Below are 23,956 nucleotides of genomic sequence, written 5' to 3' on the forward strand. Positions count from 1 at the left end.
GGGATCACAAATGGGCGGACTGGCAACCGGGAAGGTCACAGGCAGCAGGAAGGTTTAACATCAATGACCGGACAGGGGCTGACGAGACAAATAGATAATTAAATGCAAAGACTAACGAGGGGCAACAAGCAACAGGCATGAATCATGAGGGTCACGCTAGTGAGGAGACAGGAGGGTCAGGCAGGTGTGATGGGTAGGACATGACAGTGGTCATGTGACACGGGCTGTTACTGTCACCATGAGGAAGCGCAGGAATGTAAACAGCTTGGAAAAGGCAGCTGGTGTTTTTCTCCTTTATTTCTGTGTGAGCCTTTGGTCCCGTGTTGGATGGGATCCTGTCTCTACTGCGTGTCAGTCGTAAGCGGATCACACTTCTTACCATTAGGGTGATGCCTGTGGTTTACAGTGGCTTGCAAAAGTATTCGGCCCCCTTGAACTTTTCCACATTTTGTCACATTACAGCCACAAACATGAATCAATTTTATTGGAATTCCACCTTTTGCTGCAACTACAGCTGCCAGTCTTTTAGGGTATGTCTTTACCAGCTTTGCACATCTAGAGACTGAAATCCTTGCCCATCCTTCTTTGCAAAACAGCTCCAGTACAGTCAGATTAGGTGGACAGCGTTTGTGAACAGCAGTTTTCAGATCTTGCCAGATTCTCGATTGGATTTAGATCTGGACTTTGACTGGGCTATTCTAACACATGGATGGTTTTGTTTTAAACCATTCCATGGTTGCCCTGGCTTTATGTTTAGGGTCGTTTTCCTGCTGGAAGGTGAACCTGCGCCCCAGTCTCAAGTCTTTTGCAGACTCCAAGAGGTTTTCTTCCAAGATTGCCCTGTATCTGGCTCCATCCATCTTCCCATCAACTCTGACCAGCTTCCCTGTCCCTGCTGAAGAGAAGCACCCCCAGAGCATGATGCTGCCACCACCATATTTGACAGTGGGGATGGTGTGTTCAGAGTGATGTGCAGTGTTACTTTTCCGCCACACATCACTTTAGTTCACTGTCTTTCACACGTTGTTCTGTTGATCATGTCCCCAAGAGGGAAGCCAGACTTTCGCAGAATGGCAGCTGCTCACTGTAACATGCATTAAGAGACTGAAAAGTGCTGGTGAACATCCTGCCTGGACGTTGGCCACTGCGATGGTGTACATGAATAGGGTGAATGGAATGATATATGTGGACTTTCATGGAATATAAACTGTGAATTGTCCATCTATCCAGCAAACCCCACTATAACAGTAATACCCACCCAGTCCACCCGCCTGCATCCTGAAATATCACCTGAAATATCAGGCGAAACATCAACACAAGCAGATAGCTTTCATATTAATGCAATGGGAGCAGAAACAGCTGTGGGCTGGCCATATATATATATAACTGCACACATAATATATATATATATATATATATATATCCATCCATCCATTTTCCAAACCGCTTATCCTATTGGGTCGCGGGGGGTCCAGAGCCTATCCCGGAAGCAATGGGCACGAGGCAGGGAACAACCCAGGATGGGGGGCCAGCCCATCGCAGGGCACACTCACACACCATGCACTCACACATGCACACCTATGGGCAATTTAGCGACTCCAATTAGCCTCAGCATGTTTTTGGACTGTGGGGGGAAACCGGAGTACCCGGAGGAAACCCCACGACGACATGGGGAGAACATGCAAACTCCACACACATGTGACCCAGGCGGAGACTCAAACCCGGGTCCCAGAGGTGTGAGGCAACAGTGCTAACCACTGCACCACCATGCCGCCCCATATATATATATATATATATATATATATATATATATATATATATATATATATATATATATATATATATATATATATATATATATATATATATATATATATATATATATATATATATATATATATATATATATATATATATATATATATATATATATATATATATATATATATATATATATATATATATATAAGGCAGTCACATAAACTTTTAAAATGATCTCCATGTTGATTTAAACCTATGATATTATGTCTGTCAAACTGTTTGCCCTTAACCGTTTCAAAATCTCTCCTAAAGTCATCCCAGTATTGGCAGTATTTTCAATATACTACAATTTTTTGACATGACCACTAGCTCACCTCATATAGCTAATCAGTACCTCAGTGACTTTATAAAACTAGTTTCATTAATTAATTAAGTGAGCTGGTCGTGAAATTTAACAAATACATGAAATGGCCGAGGTGAACCTGAGGAGAGGTTTAGGAACCATATTGGTGTTCATCTAGCCATCCAACAAGATATCAGTAACTTTTTGGAGAACATAAGAAATTCCTTTTAGTTTTTTTTGTTTTACTCATAATTTGCACATGTTCTAATATAAAATTTTCTTTTTCATACTGAGAAAATATAAATTTGCTACCCAGATAAATAGCTTCCTATGACTCCCTAAGACTTTTGCACAGTACTGTATATATCTCAGGATTCCTAATGAAACAGGATTTATGTGTTTTTTTCTGGTAATTGGTAATCACCTACACTACTTCATTGATGATCAGGTGTCTTTCTGTTGTTGTTGTACTAACGTGACTTATTAAGATTTTATGTTATTTATGTTTACTTAGTTAATATATGATTAATTTGATTATATCATTATCTTTACTAAGTTACCTCAGGACCGCTGTAGGTTTTGAGTTAATAAACTGTCTGCCGTCTGCCGCCCCCTGCTGGCCAAAGCGTCGCCGCTGCGATATCAGGCTGCTGCGCTCAGTGAGCAGAGAGCGCGGATTTATGGAAGATTATAAGCACAAAAATTCAAATGGCAATTCATTTTGCAATTGTCAATTCAATATTCAACCAGAGCATGCATTTGTCATTTCAATATTTAATCTGTGCATGTAATTCGAAAATATATTTTGCAATCGGCAATTCAATGTGCAAAGTGCCTATGAAATCCTTAATTAATTTCATAATGTTTTGAATAAAAAATAGAATGACAATTCACTGAATTGCATTTCGTTTTGCCATGGGCTTTTTGCCTCTTTATTCAAATGGCAATTCATTTGGCAATTGTCAATTCAATATTCAATCAGAGCATGCATTTGTCATTTCAATATTTAATCTGTGCATGTAATTTGAAAATACATTCTGCAATCGGCATTTCAATGTGCAAAGTGCTTATGAAATCCTTAATTCATTTAAAAATATTTTGAATAACAAATAGAATAACAAATCACTGAATTGCATTTCGTTTTGCCATGGGCTTTTTGCCACTTTATTCAAATGGCAATGGCGTCCCCGGGAATTGCATTGCATGTTCGGGAGAAAACTCAATTTGCAATTCCCAACTGTCAGACCGCTCATCAAGGTGGACCTTCATTAACGACGTCACTTCCTTGTTTAGGGCATCGCTACCATTCAACGGATTTGTTCGTTTAGTTAGAATGAGTAATGGCGGCAGAAGAGCTTGCAGTAAATATTTCTGCCTTAGCAGATGATGTCACGCCCGGCTAGTCCGCTCCTCCTGTGCGCCACGCCCCCTGCTTACCCACGTGTGTTTCACGAATTGTACCCAGCTGTTTCCGTTTGCTTTCAATCAGTCTTGTGTATTTAAGTCCTGGTCTCCCCAGTTTTCCTTGTCGGTCATTGATGTTAGTTGGCGTTACATGTCTCCTGCTTCCTGTTTATTGATTAAACCCTCGTTAATCCCCGTATTCCGCCTGCCTGCATCCTGCTTACCCATTTTCCCGCACGATCGCCGCTTACCTCTGCGACCGATCGTGACAGATGACATGGAAATTAATCGGGTATCAGCAGTAGATGCGTTTGATAGGTTGTTTGTGTTGTCACAGAGGGTAACCAACTGCGTGACTTGATGTAACGCCTGAGCTACATTAGTTTGCACCCTTCTCGTATCAAGTCCAGTTAAGATTGTAAGTTCCTCTACCCTCTGTGACAACACAAACAACCTATCAAACGCATCTACTGCTGATACCCGATTAATTTCCATGTCATCTGCTAAGGCAGAAATATTTACTGCAAGCTCTTCTGCCGCCATTACTCATTCTAACTAAACGAACAAATCCGTTGAATGGTAGCGAGGCCTACATGTTTGTTCAGCTTACAGAACCCAATTATTAACATACATCACACTTCAGACAGAGTAAAAAGGGTTATACTGGTTATAAAGCAGAGATTTTACCTTTTTGCCACGGAGAAGCAGCGACATGTGAGACTCTGATATGGTAAAAATGATTCCTCCAGCACACAGTGAGCTATCCCAGCATGCACAGCGACACGGGGGAGTTTGGATAAACCGCAAACCCTGGACAGAGGGACTCAGTGAATGAGGAGGTGAATCTGTGCAGGGGGGTCAGTCCATCAGAGGAGACTCTGTAGAAGTACAGAGCACCAGCCCCCCAGTCCAGATACACTCCTACTCTGCGGGAGCCTGAGGGCTCTATGGGTATGACAGTGTGTTTATTATTGCGCCGGACAGAGTGTCTGTGAGGAGAGCAGCACAGCATCCATGACTTGTCATTGTATCCAAGCCAACAGTCACTCCATCCTTTCCTCCTGATCCCTTTATAAGTCACTCCTATGCAGGCAGCATCTCCATCCCACTCAGCCTCCCAGTAACAGCGGCCAGTCAGACTCTCTCTGCACAGAACTTGGCTCCAGCTGTCAAATCTCTCTGGATGATCAGGATATGGCTGCTCTCCCCCCCCATGTCACCTTACTGTCCCCCCCCTGACAGAGACAGGAATCTGTGTGCTGTGTTGGGGTCCAGCGTCAGCTGGCAGGAGTCTGTAGGCAAGAGGAAGAGCGATTGATCCCATGACGAAGCCCAGCATCTCCATCATTATCACTGTCACACCTCACACACTCACTCACACAGAACTCGCTCCAATACACACATTTTATTCCCAATATACTCATGTAGCCGCCCGAGTCTGCGGCGCTCCGGCTGCCCCCTGCGCTGAGACACGCCGCGCTGAGAGACTCGCTGGGGACCCAACTGCACTTTAGCCTGCGCTCTATTATTCTGTACGATACATAAAATATAAAAAGTCAAATATGTGAAATACCTCAGGAAATGTTGGTCGCCCGCGCCATCCATCCATCGATTTTTCTGCCACTTATCTAATATATAACATATATTCTATTTGTGTGTGTGTATATATTGTAACGACCGCGGGTTAGTAGAGCTGAACTGGCTAGGCTGCTCGTTAGCTAACACAGCTAGCGACTATCGCCGAATTTCACAACTAACTGAGAGCGCTCGTGCCCCATACACCGCGCGACCCCGAGCGTCTCAGCAGCAGGTCTGTAATCCCTGAATGATCTAGTAGGAAACAGTAGGGGTTCACACCAAACATTTATTTTACCCTGTTTCCTCTCTCTCTTTTAATGCTGCTGACACCGCACCCCTATCACGCTCCCACCACACCAATGTCAGCCAACCATACCAATTCAACCCGCCCCACAGAACACACATCAACTTCACTGTGGCTAACATTAACATAACACAACATGAGAATCAAACACATAGGAACTAGCAGAACGATAGAAAATACAGACAACACAATACCCAGAATGCACCTGGCTAACAACCCCAGCCAGGTCATTACACAGCCCCCCCCCAAGAGGTTCAGTGTCCTCACAACCTTAACTGTCCACTATGTAGTCCAGCAAATGTTCAGGCCGGCGTCGAGTACGCTTCGGCCTTGACTGGAAATCCACGGCACCCCCATTTGGGCCAGCCGTAGGGAGCAAGGAGTCCCCAGGCTGCACGCCAGTCTGTGGGTCGGGGGCAAGCGGACGGTACGGCGCCAGCCGGTCCTTGTGTAGCACCACCCGCCTTCCCCGCCCCGGCATCCGGACTCGGAAGACCACCTCTGATATCTGTTCCAGGATCTCGCCCGGGCCTTGCCAGTGACTCATGAGCTTGGGGGTCAGCCCCCGCTTCCTCTGGGGGCAGAACACCCAAACCCGATCTCCGGCCCCTAGCAGGGGACCGTGCGCACGGGTATCGTACGCCCGCTTCTGGCGAGCCCCAGCTCCCTCCAACATCCGTCTTGCCAGCTGATGCACCGTGTGCAACCGCTCCCTGAGCCGCCGGTAGTAGTCCATCTCTGGTCCACCAGCAATCTCTGGCTCAGGGGGCGCCCCGAACACCAAGTCCACCGGGGTTCGGAGCTCCCTTCCGAACATTAACGCTGCAGGAGTACACTGACTTGACTCCTGCACTGCTGTCCGATACGCCCACAACACAAGGGGCAGATGTTGATCCCAGTCCCTCTGATGCTGGCTGGTCAGGATGGCCAGCTGGGTGGCCAGCGTGCGGTTGAACCGCTCAACCAGACCATCGCTCTGAGGATGGAGGGGGGTGGTCCTCGTTTTTCTCACCCCCAGCCTCCGACACACTTCTCCCAACACCTGGCTCTCAAAATTTCTCCCTTGGTCACTATGGAGCTCCTCCGGTACACCAAACCGCGTGAACATCTCGTCCACCAGGGTCCGCGCCGTCGTCGCCGCACTCTGATCTGGCACCGCGTACACCTCTGGCCACTTTGAAAAATAATCCATCGCGACCAGGACATACCGGTTGCTGGCATCAGTGACAGGGAACGGACCCAGGATGTCCACTCCGATCTGCTCCATGGGCGCCCCGACTAGGTATTGCTGCAATGGGGCATGGGAGCGCTGGCTGGGACCCTTCTGTGCCGTGCAGTCGTCACAGCAGTGAACATGGATCTCTACGTCCTGACGACACCCCGGCCAGTAGAACCGCCGTCTCAACCGCCGCAACGTCTTGCCATTCCCAAAATGGCCAGTACCTGCAGCCCCATGAACCCAGCGGAGGACCTCAGGCCGCAAGGCCCGGGGAACCAGGAGCTGGAGTATGTCGCCTCCCCAGTCTGGCGCTCGCCACCGCCGGTAGATTACACCACCATGGAGCTCCAGGTTGTTCCACTGGGAGTACAGTGACTTCGTCTCGGGCCCCTGGGAAGACACGGCGGACCGGTCTGGCCGTGTCCCCGCCTCCATCCAGTCTCTCACCGTCCCCAGCGCTGGATCGCTCACCTGGTGCTGCTGCAGCTCCGCCGCGGTGAAAGGCTCCTGCCCTTCATGCTCACCCTCGGGTTCTGCTGCTGCCGATGTCGGACCCCGGTCGAGCTCCTCCAGGCGCCTGCAGTACCGGCACTCATCCGCAGAACAGGGGCGCCTGGACAGAGCGTCGGCGTTAGCGTGCTGCCGCCCTGGTCGGTGCTGGGCCTCGAAGTCATACTCCTGCAGTATTTCCAGCCACCGGGCCACCTGACCCTCCGGCTGGCGGAAGTTCAGCATCCAGGTTAGGCTGGCGTGGTCGGTCCTGAGCAGGAATTTAGTGCCCAGGAGGTAGGGTCGGAAATGACGAACCGCCAGGACCACAGCCAACAGCTCACGCCAGGTAACACAGTAATTCCTCTCGGCCCGGCTGAGGCTGCAGCTGTAGTATGCCACCACCCGCTCCCCAGTCTCTCCCCTCTGGGAGAGCACCGCTCCGACCCCCACGTTGCTGGCATCAGTGTCCAAAAGGAAAGGCTGGCCGGGGTCAGGATACGCCAAGACTGGGGCACTCACGAGGGCAGTTTTCAGCTGTTCGAAAGCCGCTACGCAGTCCTCAGTCCAACCAAACCGCCGACCCTTGTTGGTCAACTGATGCAAAGGGCTAGCGACGGTGGCAAAGTCTTTTACAAACCTCCTATAATAGGAGGCCAGCCCCAGGAAGCTTCGTAGCTCGGCGACCGGAGTACCCAGAGGAAACCCCACGACAACATGGGGAGAACATGCAAACTCCACACACATGTAACCCAGGCGGAGACTCGAACCCGGGTCCCAGCGGTGTGAGGCAACAGTGCTAACCACTGCACCACCATGCCATCCTTAATTTTTAATAAAGAATTAAAAATGAGTTTATTGGGTCCTAATTTGGTACTAAACACCTGTTTTGTTTTATAGAGAGTCCACCCCACAGCCTGCCAGACACATTCAGTAAACTGATTATGTTATTAATGATCGTATTGTGTTAATTTTGCTCAGTAAGCAATGTGCAAAATTAACTAATGTGCAAAGCTAATTAATGTCTATAATTATTTGAGATTGTTATGTTTATTTCTTATTGCTGCTCACAATGATCCGCCTGATATTTTGGCCAAGCAATGGACACAAATAAAATAGTGAGTTTAATATTGATTCTACAACAGCTATTAATAAAAGTGAGTTTGTCTTTAGATCACAATATGAACGTCTTTTAATCCACTTTGGACACACACCTCTCTCCAGCAGCGCGCCAACGCGACGCTCCCAACGCGGATGCATCTAGGCTGGTATATAATGTAGTATATATTATACATAATCTCTCAGGTTATATATAATATATAATCTTTGGGTCTGCCCCCAGGCCTCCTCCTGGTTGGACATGCCTTGAAACACCTCCCCAGGGCGCCGTCCAAGAGGTATCCTAGAACCATCAACTGACTCCTTTCAATGCGGAGAAGCAGCGACTCTACTTTGAGTCCGGATGTCTGAGCTCCTCACCCTCTCTAAGGCTGAGCCCAGACACCCTGCTGAGGAAACTCATTTCTGCTGCTTATACAGTATTCACAATCTCATTTATTCGGTCATCACCCAGAGCTCATAACCATAAGTGAGGGTAGGAACGTAGATCAACTGGTAAATTAAAAGCTTCACCTTCCAGCTCAGTTCCCTCTTTTTCCAAATTGCTGCACCGTGAACAAACCCCCGAGATCAAAGTCAAATTGAACTTTATTGTCATCTCCACCATATATAAGTATACAGAGAGATGAAATGGCGAAGCTCAGGGCCCACAGTGTAAGCATAAACTTAGTCCAATATAGAGAACAAGACAAGACAATGTGCAAAGGACTTACAGGACAGTGCAACTGAGGAAGAGGAGTAGATTGTGCAATATACAGTAATGTGCAATACTGGACAATGTGCAATATTGTTAGAACTATATTAAATATATGATGTTTTTTCTGCAGTCAGTTAGACCTGAATTCACCATCATGTACGCTGTAACAGCCTGAGTTCACAGTGTAAACAGTGTATGATAATAGTAGTAACAGCAGTAACACGTCTAACATTTCTAACAGCTGAAAATAGGAATAGAAGCAGAATAATGGGGCAGACAGAGAATAATGGGGATTCTTATTATTGCCCCCATGTCAGAGTTACAAAGTGTTAAGTGCAGTGCAGTGCTTAAGGGTCAGTCTGTGGCCTTTAGTTGTGGGTTACGGGGGGGTTGAGGCAGTGAGGAGGCAGAGTGAGGGATCCTGGGAGGCAGCATGGTGTTGAGGAGCCTGACAGCCTGGGGGTAAAAACTGCCACGCAGCCTGGCAGCCTGGGGGTACAAACTGCCACGCAGCCTGGCAGACCCGGCTCTGATGCTGCAGTATCTTCTCTCAGGTGGCTGGAGTGTGAAATGACCATGTGAGGGATGTGATGGGTCCTGCACAATGCTGCAGGCCTTGCGGACACTGCGTTTGCAAAAAGCGGCTTGTAGGGAAGGGAGAGGCATCCCATAATGTTCTCTGCTGTCTTCACTACTCTCTGCAGGCACTTGTGGTCAGATTTGTTGCAGCTGCCATACCAGATGGTACTGCAGTTAGTCAGAACACTGCTGATGGTGCCTCTATAGAACATGGTGAGGATGGGAGGGGAAGGTTTGCTTATTTCAGCCACCTCAGGAAGTTTAGTCTTTGCTGGGCTTTCTTGAATAAGGAGCTGGTGTTATTTGTCCATGTAAATTCCTCAGTTATGTCCACACCGAGGAACTTGGTTCTCCTTACAATCTCCACAGCAGTACCGTTGATGCTGAGTGGGGTGTGGGCAGGACGTGTCCTTCTGAAGTCCACAATCATCTCTTTTGCCTTGTCAGCGTTGACAGATAGATTATAGTCTCTGCACCTTGTGGACAGACTTTCCACCTCTTCTCTGTATGCTGATTCATCTTCTCTATTTATCAGTCCCACCACAGTTGTATCATCCACAAACTTGATGATGATGGTGTTGGACGTGTTGCAGCCCATACATACTGACTGGGGCGTCTCTGTCAGGAAATCCAAGATCCAGCTGCAGAGAGTGGTGTTCAAGCTTAACCCCCTCAGTTTTTGAGGGACATGTTGAAGGTAGAGCTGAAGTCTATGAATAACATCCTGACATCTGTGACTCTCTTACCCAGATGTGTCAGGGAAAGGTGACGGGCAGAGGCTACGGTGTCCTCAGTAGACCTGTTGGACCGGTATGCAGATCAGAGAGGGTCTAGAGAGGTGGGAAGATTAGTCTTTATGTATTACTGCCATGACCAGCCTTTCCAAGCACTTCATGATGATTGACATGAGTGCTACTGGGCAGTAGTCATTCAGGCCTGTCACTGATGGCTTCTACAGCACTGGGATGATGGCGGTTAAGTTAAAGCATGCTGGGACAGACCACTGGCTTAAAGAGGTGCATTCTGTGAGGACCCCAGCCATGTGGTCAGTGCATTCTCTCAGCACTCAGCCAAGTATGTTGTCAGCTCCTGCTGCCTTGCGTGGGTTGACTCTGGATAGAGTACTTCTCACATCAGCTGTGGTCAGACAAAGTAGCTTCTCACTTGGGGGGTGGGGGGGGGGTGTCGGCTTATTCTGTACAAAACAGTTGTTTAGCTCATCTGGAAGGGAGACATCACCGCCATTGATGTGTAGGATGGGCTCGTAGATCGTGATTGGCTGAATTCCCTGCCATATACGGCGTGTGTCTTTGGTGCATTTAAAGTGTACATTGATCCTCTGTGCATGTGCCTGATTGGCTATCCTCATAGCTCGGGACAGGTTGTCTGTGGGCGTCCTGAGGGCAGCCTTGTCTTTAGATCTGAAAGCTGCATTTCTGATTCTTAGCTATGTGAGCACTTCCCTCATCATCCAGGGCCTTTGGTCGGCTCTCGTGGTCATCGATCACAGAGTTTATATACTCCTCCAGGTTGATGGCGTCACCATTTATAGCAGCCTCCTTAAATATGTCCCAGTCAGTAGATCCAAAGCAGCCTTGGAGAGCTGAGACGGCACCAGCTGGCCACACTCTTACTGACTGGTTTGTTGTGCTTCAGCAGGGATTTATACACAGGAACCATGATCACAGTGACATGGTCTGAGTAGCCGAGGTGGGGGGGGGGGGGGCCTTGTAGGCCTCACAAACGTTTGTGTAAACATTGTCCAGACAGATTCTCCCTCTAGCTGGGATGTTCATATATTGGAAGAATTTGGGGAAAACTGGCTTCAGATTTGCCTGATTGAAGTCTCCAGCAATGATGAAAAAAGCAATTTTTTTAATTTTAATTTTTAATTTTATTTTTTTTTTAAACAATTTATTGCTGCACACATCTCAGTTAAACCAACTGGGACGTCACAAAGTTCACGATCCACATCAGTTATTCCCGTGATGTTTGAGAAGAAATCAAAAATTTTGGATCAAGACTCCTGACATACAAATTATTAAAGAACTCAGTGCAGAATTTGGCTATTTTCTTGATGTCATCTGCAGCATTTCCATAAATCCTCACCCGCATAATGCAGTTGTTCCTGACTTGCTGACTTTCCAGCCTAAAGAAATAGGCTGAGTTCTGCTCACCTTGTTCAAGCCATTTTTGCCACAATCTAACAAAGGCTCCTTCTGCCTTATGTTTATATATAATCATACAATTTATTCTGTAAGTCACCTCCTACATTATTTTCTGTATCAGTAAGACGATTGACTGGTTTGCAGGTTAAAGCAGTAAATCTCATTTATAATTTTCTTTTCTTCATCTCTTCCAATTCGAGCCAAGTCACTACTAAACCTTCTGACAAATTTTGTTACATCATGTTATTATTGCAATACTTTTTTCTGTATTGGGTCTGTTCCAGTGTAAGTCAGTTAATTATTCTATATTTAAAATAGCTACTTTATTTCTCAAGATTGAACTGTTTAATATCCCGTTTGAAGATATTTTATATCCAGTAGACGATGACAAAGATTGCATGTTCTCCCCATGTCGTCGTGGGGTTTCCTCCGGGTACTCCAGTTTGCCCCCACAGTCCAAAGACATGCTGAGGCTAATTAGAGTTGCTAAATTGCCCATAGGTGTGCCTGTGTGAGTGACTGGTGTGTGAGTGTGCCCTGCGATGGGCTGGCCCCCCATCCTGGGTTGTTCCCTGCCTCGTGCCCATCACTTCTGGGATAGGCTCCGGACCCCCCGCGACCCAAGCGGTTTGGAAAATGGATGGATAGATGGATAGACGATGACAATATGGATATATGGATGTCAATGGCTCGGTGGTCAGAAAATGGTGAAGCTATAATGTTTGTTTAAATATTTCCTAATTCATTAGAAATAAGCCAAAAATCAGTTTGTGACTGATTTGAAAAGGTCCAACACATTTGGTTGGAAAATCTCTTGTTTAATCTCTTCCATCATTTTTTCTTTTTTCAGAGCCTATCATGACTATGTATAGTTATTGCCGTCACTGGATGATAAATCCAGACAGTAGTAAATCTGCATATAGTTCACACTACACAGGTAAACAAAACAAGTCGGCTTGCAGCTCTAATCAAACAGTGTATGATAGAGTGCCATCTTGACTCCCTCCTCCTTCTACATTTAATGCCACAACCACATGCTCACAAGTGAGACTGGAAACGAAGGAACCGACCAAGATGGTTTTCTCGCACTGCCCCCTGGTGGACATGACCTTCAATCCTCCAGATAGATGTAAACTACGCACGTAAGTGTAGTCGTGTCGTGTGAAGTCATGGCCCTAAAGCACAGACTTAGGAGATGTTCAGTGTCACAGCCAGTTTGGGTAAGACTGCAGGTGCCGTCTTAGGACAATATTAAAGAATCTGAAAAAAGTACACTCAGCGAATACACAAAAAGAGCAAACGTGAAGGAAGGACTTCAGGGGGAACAAAGTGCATCAAAGCCCACAGCTACTCTCTCTCTCATCTGACTCCAGTTGTGTGTCACCTACACACTGGGTCAGACAATGTGTTTTATACATTAAACTGATCTTTACTGAATATCAAGCCTTTGGTTGGAAAATCTTTATTAATGACTGATTGTATTATCAGGATAAACCTTGATTTTTATGCGTTAAACTGAAATGGGGTCAAATGAAAACTATGCAGCAGCCCTGATCAAACCAGCTACTCCTACTTGCCCTTTATCAGTGAGACTAGAGCACTTAGGGAAGGAGGTGGAGCAGCCACCTTATTTAATGGGTTTGAATTATTTTTACAAGTCAGGCACTACTTTCTGTCAGAAGGGTAATTATGAATCTGAATGAACAGAAATTACATGTGGAGTTCCTCAAGGGTCCGTTATTGGCAGTGGGCAGTGGTGGCTTAATGGTTGTTGGATTGAATCCCCGACCAGCAAGGCACCGCTGAGGGACCCTAAGCAAAACACTGCTCTCTGGGCGCTGAATTAGCTGCCCCTTGCTATGTCACAATGTCACATATGGGTTAAATGCAGAGGACACATTTCGGTGTTGTGCACTGTGTGCTGTGGTGTGTCAACACTGACCATCAATTAGAATTATAATCCTCACTGAGCCTCTTTGTTCAACATCTACATGCTTCCATTTGCTCAGATTACGGAACATTATAAAATCTCTGGAACACTTAAGGCCATGTTGTTAGTAATTAAATAAAAATTCACAACAAATAATAATCCATTGTTATGCATTATAATCATGGCTTTAAATATTTATCAAAAGGCATAACACATTATAGGCATGCTTATTATGCATAATGAATGATGTATGAAGCTTTCATCTTTAGTGCCCTATAAATACCTTCATAATGCATTATAATGATCGGTATAAGCATTAAGGATGCTTTGTATTGCATTATGAAGGTATCTATAGTGCCTTATAGCTGAGTGTGTCATAAAGCATTCATAAAGCGTTATAATGGTGGATATAATGTGTTATGCTTTTTTATAAATATTTATAGCTGTGTTTATAATGCTTTATGAGTGCAGTATAATTAAGCAATGACATATAAGAAGATACTCCGGTATATCATGGCTGTGATTCGGTCAAAGGTAGAAGGCTATAGGCCACCACAAAAAAAAAAAAAGTTCTCATAACATCAGTGCAAGTGGGAGGGGCCATCGTGTCCAAACCATCCGCATACCTGGATAATTCAGTCAATCACCAATATAGTTTTGTCTAATATTTCCGGTGCCAGCAATAAAACAAGTAGCCAGCTTATTATCGGAGTAACTTTGCATTGTAAATGAAAACCATGCCACAGGTCTGATAAATAAAATATTATGGCACTTGAGTGGCGAAGAGATCATGAGGCAGATTGCAAAGTTCAGTTATTGGCATCTTTAATAGTGCGACTGTTAAAAGGACAGTTGGCAGCTTATAAAACTTATTCTGGAACAGAAAAGAACAAATCCCACAAAATGGAATACATATGAACCTTTACTCTCACTGTCACCTATGTTCATTTTCTAAACTGGTGGAAACACAGGCAGGTTCTGAAAAGGCATCAAGTGACAACCAGCCCAGCACCGGCTCCATGTTGGTGGAAATGAGGCATCAGTACAGTGTTCCCAGGTCCTGCCCAAGGTCTGCTTAAGATCCATCCAACGGAAGCTGAAACCAGCCCAATAAGAGAGAGAGAGAAGGATTTCTCTCTAAACCAGATACGGAAAAGCTTGTTCATGTGTTTATTTCCAGCAGGCTAGACTATTGAAATGGTGTCTTTGCAGGTCTTGGTAATAAATCAGTCAGACAGCTGCAGCTCATCCAGGATGCTGCCACCAGAGTCCTCACTAACACCAAGGAAGTGGAGCATATCACACAGCTCCTTAATCACTGCACTGGCTTCCTGAGCATCACAGGATTGGTTTAAATATTATTACTTGTCTACAAGGTACTAAATGGCACTAACTTCCTTGAACCTTGTGAAGCATCCAGACCCCTGAAAGTTTACTCAGTGTCCCAGAATGAAGACCAAACAGGCTAAAGCAGCTTTTAGTCTCTATGCTCCCTGTCTGTGGAACAAGCTTCCTGAAGACCTGAGGTCTGCTAACACTGTCAGCTCATTATAATCAGGGCTTAAAATGTTTTTGTTGCTGCTTTGTTTCAATAAATTAAATTAGCAGGAGTTTAGTCATACGCTGCCTCTACAATCTCACTTCTTTTTAGTTAACTGTTTATTTGTGTTTTGGGCTTTTAGACTTTTTAAAATTGTTTTTTAAATTGACAATGAACGTGTTTGTAAGTCCCACACCAAAGTTCCGAAGTATCGAAAAAGTACCACAGCTGCAATGATGCTTTTGGTACTGGAACTTCTGGTACTGGTACTCGACTGGAAGTTAATGGAAAAGGGAAAGAACCAAAAGTACCGAACCTGGTGCAGTGGAAAAGCACCCTGAATAAACTTGCCTTACTTAGCAATTGGATTTAAAGTCCACTGAGATAAAAAGCTCATGTAAATGTGAAAGACCCGGAGGCAGCGGGAGAGAGAAAGAGAAGCTCCACTAGCAGTAGAAAATGAAACACAGTAAAACACAGTAAAACACACTCCACCTCATACAGGGAGAGAGAAGCGTGTGTGTGAACAGACTCACAGTGTAAGAATTCTGCTCTGGTCCTGGGCACTAATACTGGTAGGACGGTGTCTTTGGTAACTAGAAGGAGACAGAGAGAAACAGCGATGTGAGTAAAAGGAATTTACTTGTGGGAGATGGACTTCACTCACTGTGGAGATAACAGCAGTGGGGTATTATCATTATGAGGGACAATAAAAAATTAAATTGCATTTTAACAAACTGCAAATCATGGTAAGTTACACATAATACAGATTTTTGGTTTCTATAATGTAGAAGAAACATGTTTCATGTGATCTGGGTTTTGCAGCCAGTAGAATGTGAAGCTCTTTCACCAGTTATCACAAAGATTTAAACTTATTGTAAACAAACTGACTTGGTCACACAAATGTGAGGCTGACTGTACTGCATACTCTCTCTGCACGGTTTACATCGGGGGGGGGGGGGGGGGGGGAATTATACCCGCAAAGTCCAGTGTGTACGCAGGTCTTTGGGGTAACCTTTAGGTCAGCTGTTCAACCACAGGTGTGAGACCCTTCAGCCAATCAGTCCTCTAATTAGTAATCCAGCAAAAGCAGCCCTTTCTGGGTAAGACTGGCCAGCCCTGGTCTATATTAACATGAACAGACTAGAAAATGTATTAACCTGGTGATGGATCTCTGCCATTTTCATTCTGCAAAAATTCTCCAGTTGATCTTTCAGTTCAGAAACCGCCTTCCTCAAATTCCCAAAATCAGATCTGGGACTGACAGAGATTCTGGGTCCAAATCCAGCTTCAGGAGTGACAGGAAGAGCCTGGCGCCTCTACAGACAAACAGTCTGATTAAACAGCTTCATCAATACAAATGTGTATTGCAATCTAATTAACAGAACCATTAACATCTGACAAATGACAGACTAGTTGAAATACAAATGACAATATGCATTCATTTGAATACTCTGGTTTTCTTATTGCCAAAGTAGCTGTTCTGTTACCTGGAGGAAATGGATGTGATCTTCTGTGTGTGAAAGCTGCTCCAGCTCAGAGTGTCTCCTCTTCAGTTCATCGATCTCCTGCTTCAGTCTGTCCATGTCTCCTTCAGCCTGACTCACTGCAGCCTTCTCCTGATCTCTGATCAGCTTTGTCACCTCAGAGCGTCTTCTCTCAATGGAGCGGATCATCTCAGTGAAGATCCTCTCGCTGTCCTCCACTGCTGACTGTGCTGAGCTCTGTTGGTGACACAGGGAGCAGAGGACAGTAAATTACAATTGGCCCCTTTTGAGACTCCAGAGAGCCTCATTGTACAAAAGAGATGTGAGCTGACAGGAGGTATAAAAACAGCACAGGGCTGAGGTTTGGAGCGTCACCATGCTGGACGCCTCAGGTGCTGAAACCCAGCCAGCACTGATTGGAAATGATCCCTCATTAAGCTCATACACTGTCAGCTGCAGGGATTTGGCAGAGACTGGTGGCTGTATGGGGCAGGTTGGTTGTCACCATTAGGTCTCAGTTTAATAGGTGACTTTTTTAGTGTTTATTTGCATTATGCTGGGTTATGAAAAGTTTCATTTTTCTCAAATAGGCCTTTTATGGTATTTTTTTAAATAAATAAACTACTACTGCTGCAACACTTGGTTAAACTCTGTAATCCAGCAACTTTATCCCACTGACCCAGAATAAACCACAGCAGCATTAATTTGATTAATCCGCGCAAGTCTGTAAATCTACAATCTGTTGAATCTGAGAGAAGATTCATTATGATCACAAGCCAGCTGTTATCTTCTCCTCAGGTTCATACTCACAGTGATTGAGGCCACAGCCTCTCTCAGCTCCTGCAGCTCCTTCTCTCTCATCTGAATTCTCTGCTGAAATTCCCTCTGTATTTCACCCATTTGTTTCTACAGATAGGAAACAAGATGACAAAACAAGTTTGTTTCATTAGCTGAGATTACATTCATTTATCATCCTGTCCAGGGTGGACCCCAGCCTTGGGCCCTATGCTGCCTGGGAAAAGCTCCAGGCACTCCCCCTGACCCTGACCTGGATTACCGGATAGGAGATGGATGGATGGATGGATATTCATTAATGATTTATTGACTGTAGGTAGGATACAATGGACATAGACCTTTTGGTCCTGTTTCCACCTGGTATTAACATGCGTCCTGGGTGATCCAATCACAAGTGGACAGCGCTAATTACCCAGGACGCATTGGAGATACATTGAGATCCGATCACTCAACCCACACTGGGAGTTGGTCTGGGCTGCATATGGCCACATTCTTATAGCAATGTGAAGGCGAATGTGTCCTGGGCTGCACTGCAGGACCGGCTACTCAACTGACGTCCTATTAGATTGATGTCAGATCACATGTCAGTTGATAATGGGCCACTGTGTATAAACTGCACTGTGAACAACAATAATGCATCTTTTCTCCTGCGACACTGAAACCTCTGAATCTGCTGGGAAGTTGGTTTAATATTGGACTGTTGTGACCCATTCATATGGAAACTGTGTCAAAGTCTGCATCGTTGATGTTCCACGCAAATTCAGAAAGGAAAATGTGTAAAATGGGATTCATTAAAGATTCTTCAGAATTTGAACATATCATATATTTAATGTGCATGTTGGGGCGCAGCCTGGTGCAGGCAGGGAAACAAGGTGAGGATCCACTTAAAAGCTCCAAGACAAAGGGAATTAAGGAGACTGAACCAAACTGGAAAGACACACAATAAAGGAACAATAAGGGGTCAAAACTCACCAGGGAAAAAGTAGCTAAGAAAATGACACGTAGACTAACAGAGGGAATGGGGCAGCTAGTGATGTTAAGCTTGACAATAAAAAAGCGATTCACTACATTCTGAAGCACAGCTTCAGTTTCCTTCGTTCCACCCTGAATACGTGACCATGGTCATCTGAAGCTTCATTCTGCACTCAACCATGTGACTGCTTTGGAAACTGAAAATGTGGCACAATCCTCATTACCGGTTTCAAACCTGTTGTACAGCACATATTTCGGCGTACACACACACTGCAGCGTAAGTTTTAATCATCATAATAATTTAATAATAATTCATTTTCAATAATTAATTTAATAATAATAATTATTATTATTATTAGTCATTATTGTGTCCAAGGTTCAGTTTAATTGTATGAATACATAATATCAGATTTGGGTGAGGGTATTACCCAATAATCTGTATAATTTTCCCAGTATAGAGACCAAGAAACAAATGATTGATGAGGCTTTGGTCAATATGCACAACCCTTCACCATAGTGGATAACGCAGGATTTAGGGAGGTTGTGGGGATCCTGGATCCAACCTACATTCTCCCATCCAGGCAAACATGAAAGGGTTTGGTGACAGAAACATTTAAGATAGAAAAAGAGACAAAGGAAGAGGTGAGAAAGGCCAAAGCAGTAAGACTAACATCTGACATGTGGACATTCATACATATGGAAGCTTATTTAGCAGTCAAATGCCATTTTATAAATGATAAGACTGAGCTGTCGACCTTATTATTGGGAGCAGGAAAATTCCCAAAGTCTCATTCTGCAGAAAACATGGCTGCAGTCGAGGCAGCCTGATGGAGGAGTGGGGAATACAGAATAAAGTCCGATGGCTCACACTGACGCTGCACAAAATGTGATTGCCTGTGTCAGACACACAACCTGCATTGTACATGCACTGAATTTGGCTGTGAAGAAGAACATAGAACAGACACAAGGACCTGAGGATATCAGATCCAAGGTAAGACAGATTCTGTGTGACCTACTTCAGAACCAGTACAACTGCTAGAGAAAGGCTTTGTCAAATCCAGCAGCAGATGGGCAGACCCACTCTGAGAATGATTACAGAAGTGGAAACCAGCTGGAATATCACCTATTTAATGCTGCGATGATCACATGATCAAGGAGAGCCAGTTGTAGCTGCATTGGTCACTCTGAAGACAGAGCTCACATAGCATAATGACACTGGCCACACTGCTGGGTCCAAGATATAAAACTGCAGGTTTCTGTTCTAATGCTCAGGCTGCTGTACCGAACTAACAAAGAAGCAGATGTGACATATAAGACAATTAACCAATAACAACAGTGCAGGGAAAACAGGCAACAAGTGCAGTAACTTATATTAATGAACACAAGACTAGGAAAACTCCCACAAACACTGAAAGTAAGAAACACACACAAGGAATTCAATACTTAGAAAGTACAGAAACATGTGGAACATAATAAAACAAGGCACAAGCTTCACAAGCAGAACAGAGAACTAACAAACACTGGGAAGAATAGAAAAGCAATAATTAAATGAAAGAGGTGTGGTTGGTTCCTGACCTGCCTCAAACCCTTAACCAGCTGGTCCCAGCCTCTGTGTCACACACTCATCCCATTGAGTCAAATGCAGCCATGTGGGGAAAAGGAAGAACACACTAGGGCCAAAGACGATGAGAGGACAAAGGGGATGGACAGCGATGGCTGCTGGCCACACGGGGAAGAGACAGAAGGATAGGCACTGAGGCGAAGCTTCATTATTTATGTCAAAGCTGCTCCACGCGTTATTAATATTAGTGAAATGTGCCGGTAAAAATGACATGAAGGTAAAATTAAAGCATGTAGGTAAGAATGTGTGTTCAGTAGCCAAGCAAATGAATGTGTGAATAGAAACATATAATAACAGTGTAATTGTTTATATAGTTTTATATTGGGCTGTCCGGGGGCTTGAATTCCTGGTTAGATATTCAGTCCCACTCCAGCCCTGACTACTTTTACTGTATTTGTTCCAAGTCAGACATAATTCAACATATCAGACAAAACAATGAACCTCTTTGTTAATATTTTCATAAATTTTGAGCTTCACTGGTTATCATTGAAAGCCAAAATATTATCCTATGGCAACCAACACAATGCTTTAAAGGCTGAACCCTTTAACCTTGAATAGAAAAGTATTAATCTACGTACATCTTAGTACCGAAAGACCTTTTTTAACATGTACATTTGTACTGTGTTGATGTAGGTAAGGTAAGGTAAGGTAAGGTAAGGTAAGGTAAGGTAAGGTAAGGTAAGGTACGGAGGTAAGGAGCACACACTGAGTACAGTGCCTTACCGCACCCACCACACGACGAACCACCTCAGGGATGAGAACCTGAGTGCAGCTGTGCAGTGGGTGACACCTCAGCACCACACCAGTCCCAATGGAACAGTGTGAGTTTTATCCGGTGGCTGCAGTGCCAATCCTGCAAAACACCTCCTGATGCAGTATAAATATGCATGTGGATAATGTGAAAAGTTAAACTTTATTGTGAAAATATTATTTTATAATAATAATTGTCTAATGAAAATCGCGACATTATTACGAAACAATAAATTGTAAAATTTAAAAATTATACATAGAAGACAAGTGTTATTATGAAATATAATTTTATGAAATTCATGAAATTTTATGAAATTATTTAAAAATAAAAGGATACATTATTGAAATATTTATCATTTTATTTATATTTTTTGATATACTTATTTTATTTTGAGTGTCATGGCGTCCCGTACAAACATCTTCGGCGGCACGGCCTTACTGTACTGTGGCTCTAGTGAGTTATTCTGTACTATGAAGGGTTACTGGCTTGTCGGATGTAAGGTACCACAGTTTAAATGGACTTCATATTCGTTTACTTACATTTTGCCCAGACTACCTTAAATCCGACAAGCTAGTAACCCCGCTAGTAAGACCGGACAAGTAGGTCATGACAACTTTACCGAACCAGACTTGATCTGAGTGTTTCGTAGCAATTACACGAACAAGTGTTAAGACAAAATCCATTTATTTAAAATTAACTTTTAGATAATAACAATAATTGATACTTTCACTGATCCCTTTGGGGAAATTCTTTTAGATAGAAAGGGGAAATTCTTTTAAATTAGCCTGACCTGTATCTCCGCCCTTCCTGTAGCAGCTGAGACTGTATCATGGCCTCTGTGTTCATCCAACGTACAGAGATAACAGATACACTGCTGGTCGGTACGGCAGTAGACCTCCAGGGGTTTGTCATGGTGGGAACAGACCTTGTCCTTCAGATGGCCGATGGCATCAATGAGCTTGTGCTGTTTTGCATGGTGGAGTTTGTTGTGAAGCTGCAGGTCAGTTTCACAGTAAGAGGCCAGACACACCAGGCAGGACTTGACAGCTTTGTGTTTTCTCCCAGTACAGACGTCACACTCCACATCTCCAGGTCCAGCATACTGGTCAGCAGGAGCAGCTGCTTGTAGTCCAGTCTTCTTCAGTTTCTCCACCACTTCAGCCAGCATGGTGTTTCTGCCCAGAACAGGTCTGGGTATGAAGGTCTGTCTGCACTGGGGGCAGCTGTAAACTCCAGCATGATCTTCCTGATCCCAGCAGCTCTTAATGCAGCTCATACAGTAACTATGTCCACAGGGAATAGCCACTGGATCCTTTAGTAGATCTAGACAGATTGCACAACTTAACTCATTTACATCCACTGCAACTCTGGCTTCTGCCATTTTACCACGAACACTGATAGGATTCAGTCTCGTTTTCTCTCACAGTCGTCTGTGTGTGACAGTGGGAGGAACTTCCTGCTTCTCAGACTGCAGCAGGTGTGGTTTTGGACTGAGACCAGACTGAGAAGAGCAGACTGGGCAAACAGTGGAGCTGCAGTTTATGAACAAAATAGTACATTATACAAACTGTACCCAAAGCGAACATTTATTTATCTTTTATGAGAATAACAGCTACTGACATTGTTTTTCTGTAAACAAACTATAATCCTACTCTTTGATTTTGTGCAGTAGATAGAAATTAGGTATAAAGGTATAAGAGAGCAGATCTACTGAGAATGAATTTCTGTGTCGGTTTAGAATCACGTTTGGGATCATGTGGTTTCAGGTGAAACATGCAGGGATGTGCAGTTATAGACAGACTGTGTCAGGATTAGACAGAACAAGCTTTGACAAGTGCTGTCAATGCACAGATTTGTTTTTTTACATTATTCTATATACAATATTCATGAAAATATATGTAATCTCTTCCTTTTCTTTCTGTGTGTTTGTGCAGGGAGTGTATTTATGTTAGGAAGGACAGTCAAGTTCAGAGTGATCATTTTAATCATCCAAAATAATTCCATACTCTAATAATGAAAATTGAACACTACTCTTATATTTAAGCCAAAAGTTAATGGACCAGCTTCAGCCATCCCCAGGAACAGAAAGATCATATATCAAAAAAGTATCCAACAAATTCCAATAACCACAGTACAGGGTTATGGGACACACACATCACAGGAAGCACAGGGCACAAGGCAGAGACACCCTGGATGGGATGCCAGTCCATCACAGGGCAAACACTCACTCACATGCTGAGGACAATCAAGAGACACTAATTCACCAAACTGCATGATCTTCGACAGCATGAGGAAACCTGAGGAAACCCACAGGAACACGGGGAGAACATGCAAGCTGTACATGCAGAACCAGGAGTGGGAACCACACCCACAAGCCTGGAGGTGTGAAGTGAGAGCAGCTGGTCTGAAGTCCTGAAGGGAGCTGGAGCGCCATTTCTTTGGAACAGTGTGGAGCCGTCCTGCATTACTGCTTATCCTGTACGGGGGGGTGGGGAGCCTGGAGCCTGTCCCAGGTGGCACAGGGCGGGGGACACAATGGACAGGATACTAGTTTATAGCAGAGCACAAACTCACACATACAGACTCACACTAAGGGCAGCTTAGAGATTCCAATCGGCTGATCGCAGTTTCATGTTCTCCAAAGTAGGAGGAGAAAGCCCACATTGGAAGAACATGCAGACTTCACACATACAGCAGGAGGGACAGGAAACAAGCCAAGAGACAGAGGTTACACCCCGAGACCCCACACCCCCCCACAATCACACATACTGTTAGGATTTATTTAAAAGTTACATTTTAATGCTACAAAATTATGACTGACTATGAACTTCAACAAAATTATGACTGACTATGACTATGACTATGAACTTCATATTCCAGAACAGAAAGCCTGCCGCTTTCTTGGACTCCTGTTGATACTGGTGACCAGAAACTGGGACCAGAGTAACCGGAGTCTGGGATGAAGGAGGGACCCACGTAGCAGGACCCAGGGCAGTCTAGCAGGACATCCTCTGGATCCATGTTGGAATCTATGCTGACTTTAATAATGTTACCTTACAGGATTTACCCGTTTCTGTGCCCTGTACCTACAGTAAGGAGCTGGGATCTCTGCTCCTTCAAAGCAGACAGACTCACTCACATATGATTACAGTTCTAGTACATAGCAGATACTGTTGCTGAAAGTGGTGAACAAGTGAGG

The 23,956-nt window shown here is 44.5% G+C and overlaps 1 protein-coding gene across 1 annotated transcript; it reads right to left on the reverse strand.

The window, feature by feature from the left end:
- Positions 1-4,738: 4,738 nt before the first annotated feature.
- LOC125721477 (E3 ubiquitin-protein ligase TRIM47-like) lies at positions 4,739-22,224 on the reverse strand. Its single transcript, XM_048997420.1, has 6 exons — positions 21,548-22,224; positions 17,429-17,524; positions 16,622-16,855; positions 16,292-16,450; positions 15,668-15,727; positions 4,739-4,800 (listed from the first exon to the last, which is right to left on the reverse strand). The coding sequence occupies exons 1-5, from the start codon at positions 22,136-22,138 to the stop codon at positions 15,698-15,700; spliced, it is 1,110 nt and encodes a 369-aa protein (XP_048853377.1). The 5' UTR covers positions 22,139-22,224; the 3' UTR covers positions 4,739-4,800; positions 15,668-15,697.
- Between the last annotated feature and the right edge of the window lie 1,732 nt (positions 22,225-23,956).

The sequence above is a fragment of the Brienomyrus brachyistius genome, unplaced genomic scaffold, assembly GCF_023856365.1.
Source record: "Brienomyrus brachyistius isolate T26 unplaced genomic scaffold, BBRACH_0.4 scaffold33, whole genome shotgun sequence".
Lineage (NCBI taxonomy): Eukaryota > Metazoa > Chordata > Actinopteri > Osteoglossiformes > Mormyridae > Brienomyrus > Brienomyrus brachyistius.

What these genes read in the sequence shown, in the direction of transcription:
- LOC125721477 (XM_048997420.1), bottom strand. Translation starts at nt 22,138, where the DNA reads ATGGCAGAAGCCAGAGTTGCAGTGGATGTAAATGAGTTAAGTTGTGCA. An exon ending in AGGCTGTGGCCTCAATCACT is followed by an intron (nt 16,856 to 17,428) that starts GTGAGTATGAAC and finishes TGTCACCAACAG; the next exon opens with AGCTCAGCACAGTCAGCAGT. An exon ending in TGGCAGAGATCCATCACCAG is followed by an intron (nt 15,728 to 16,291) that starts GTTAATACATTT and finishes GTCTCCTTCTAG; the next exon opens with TTACCAAAGACACCGTCCTA.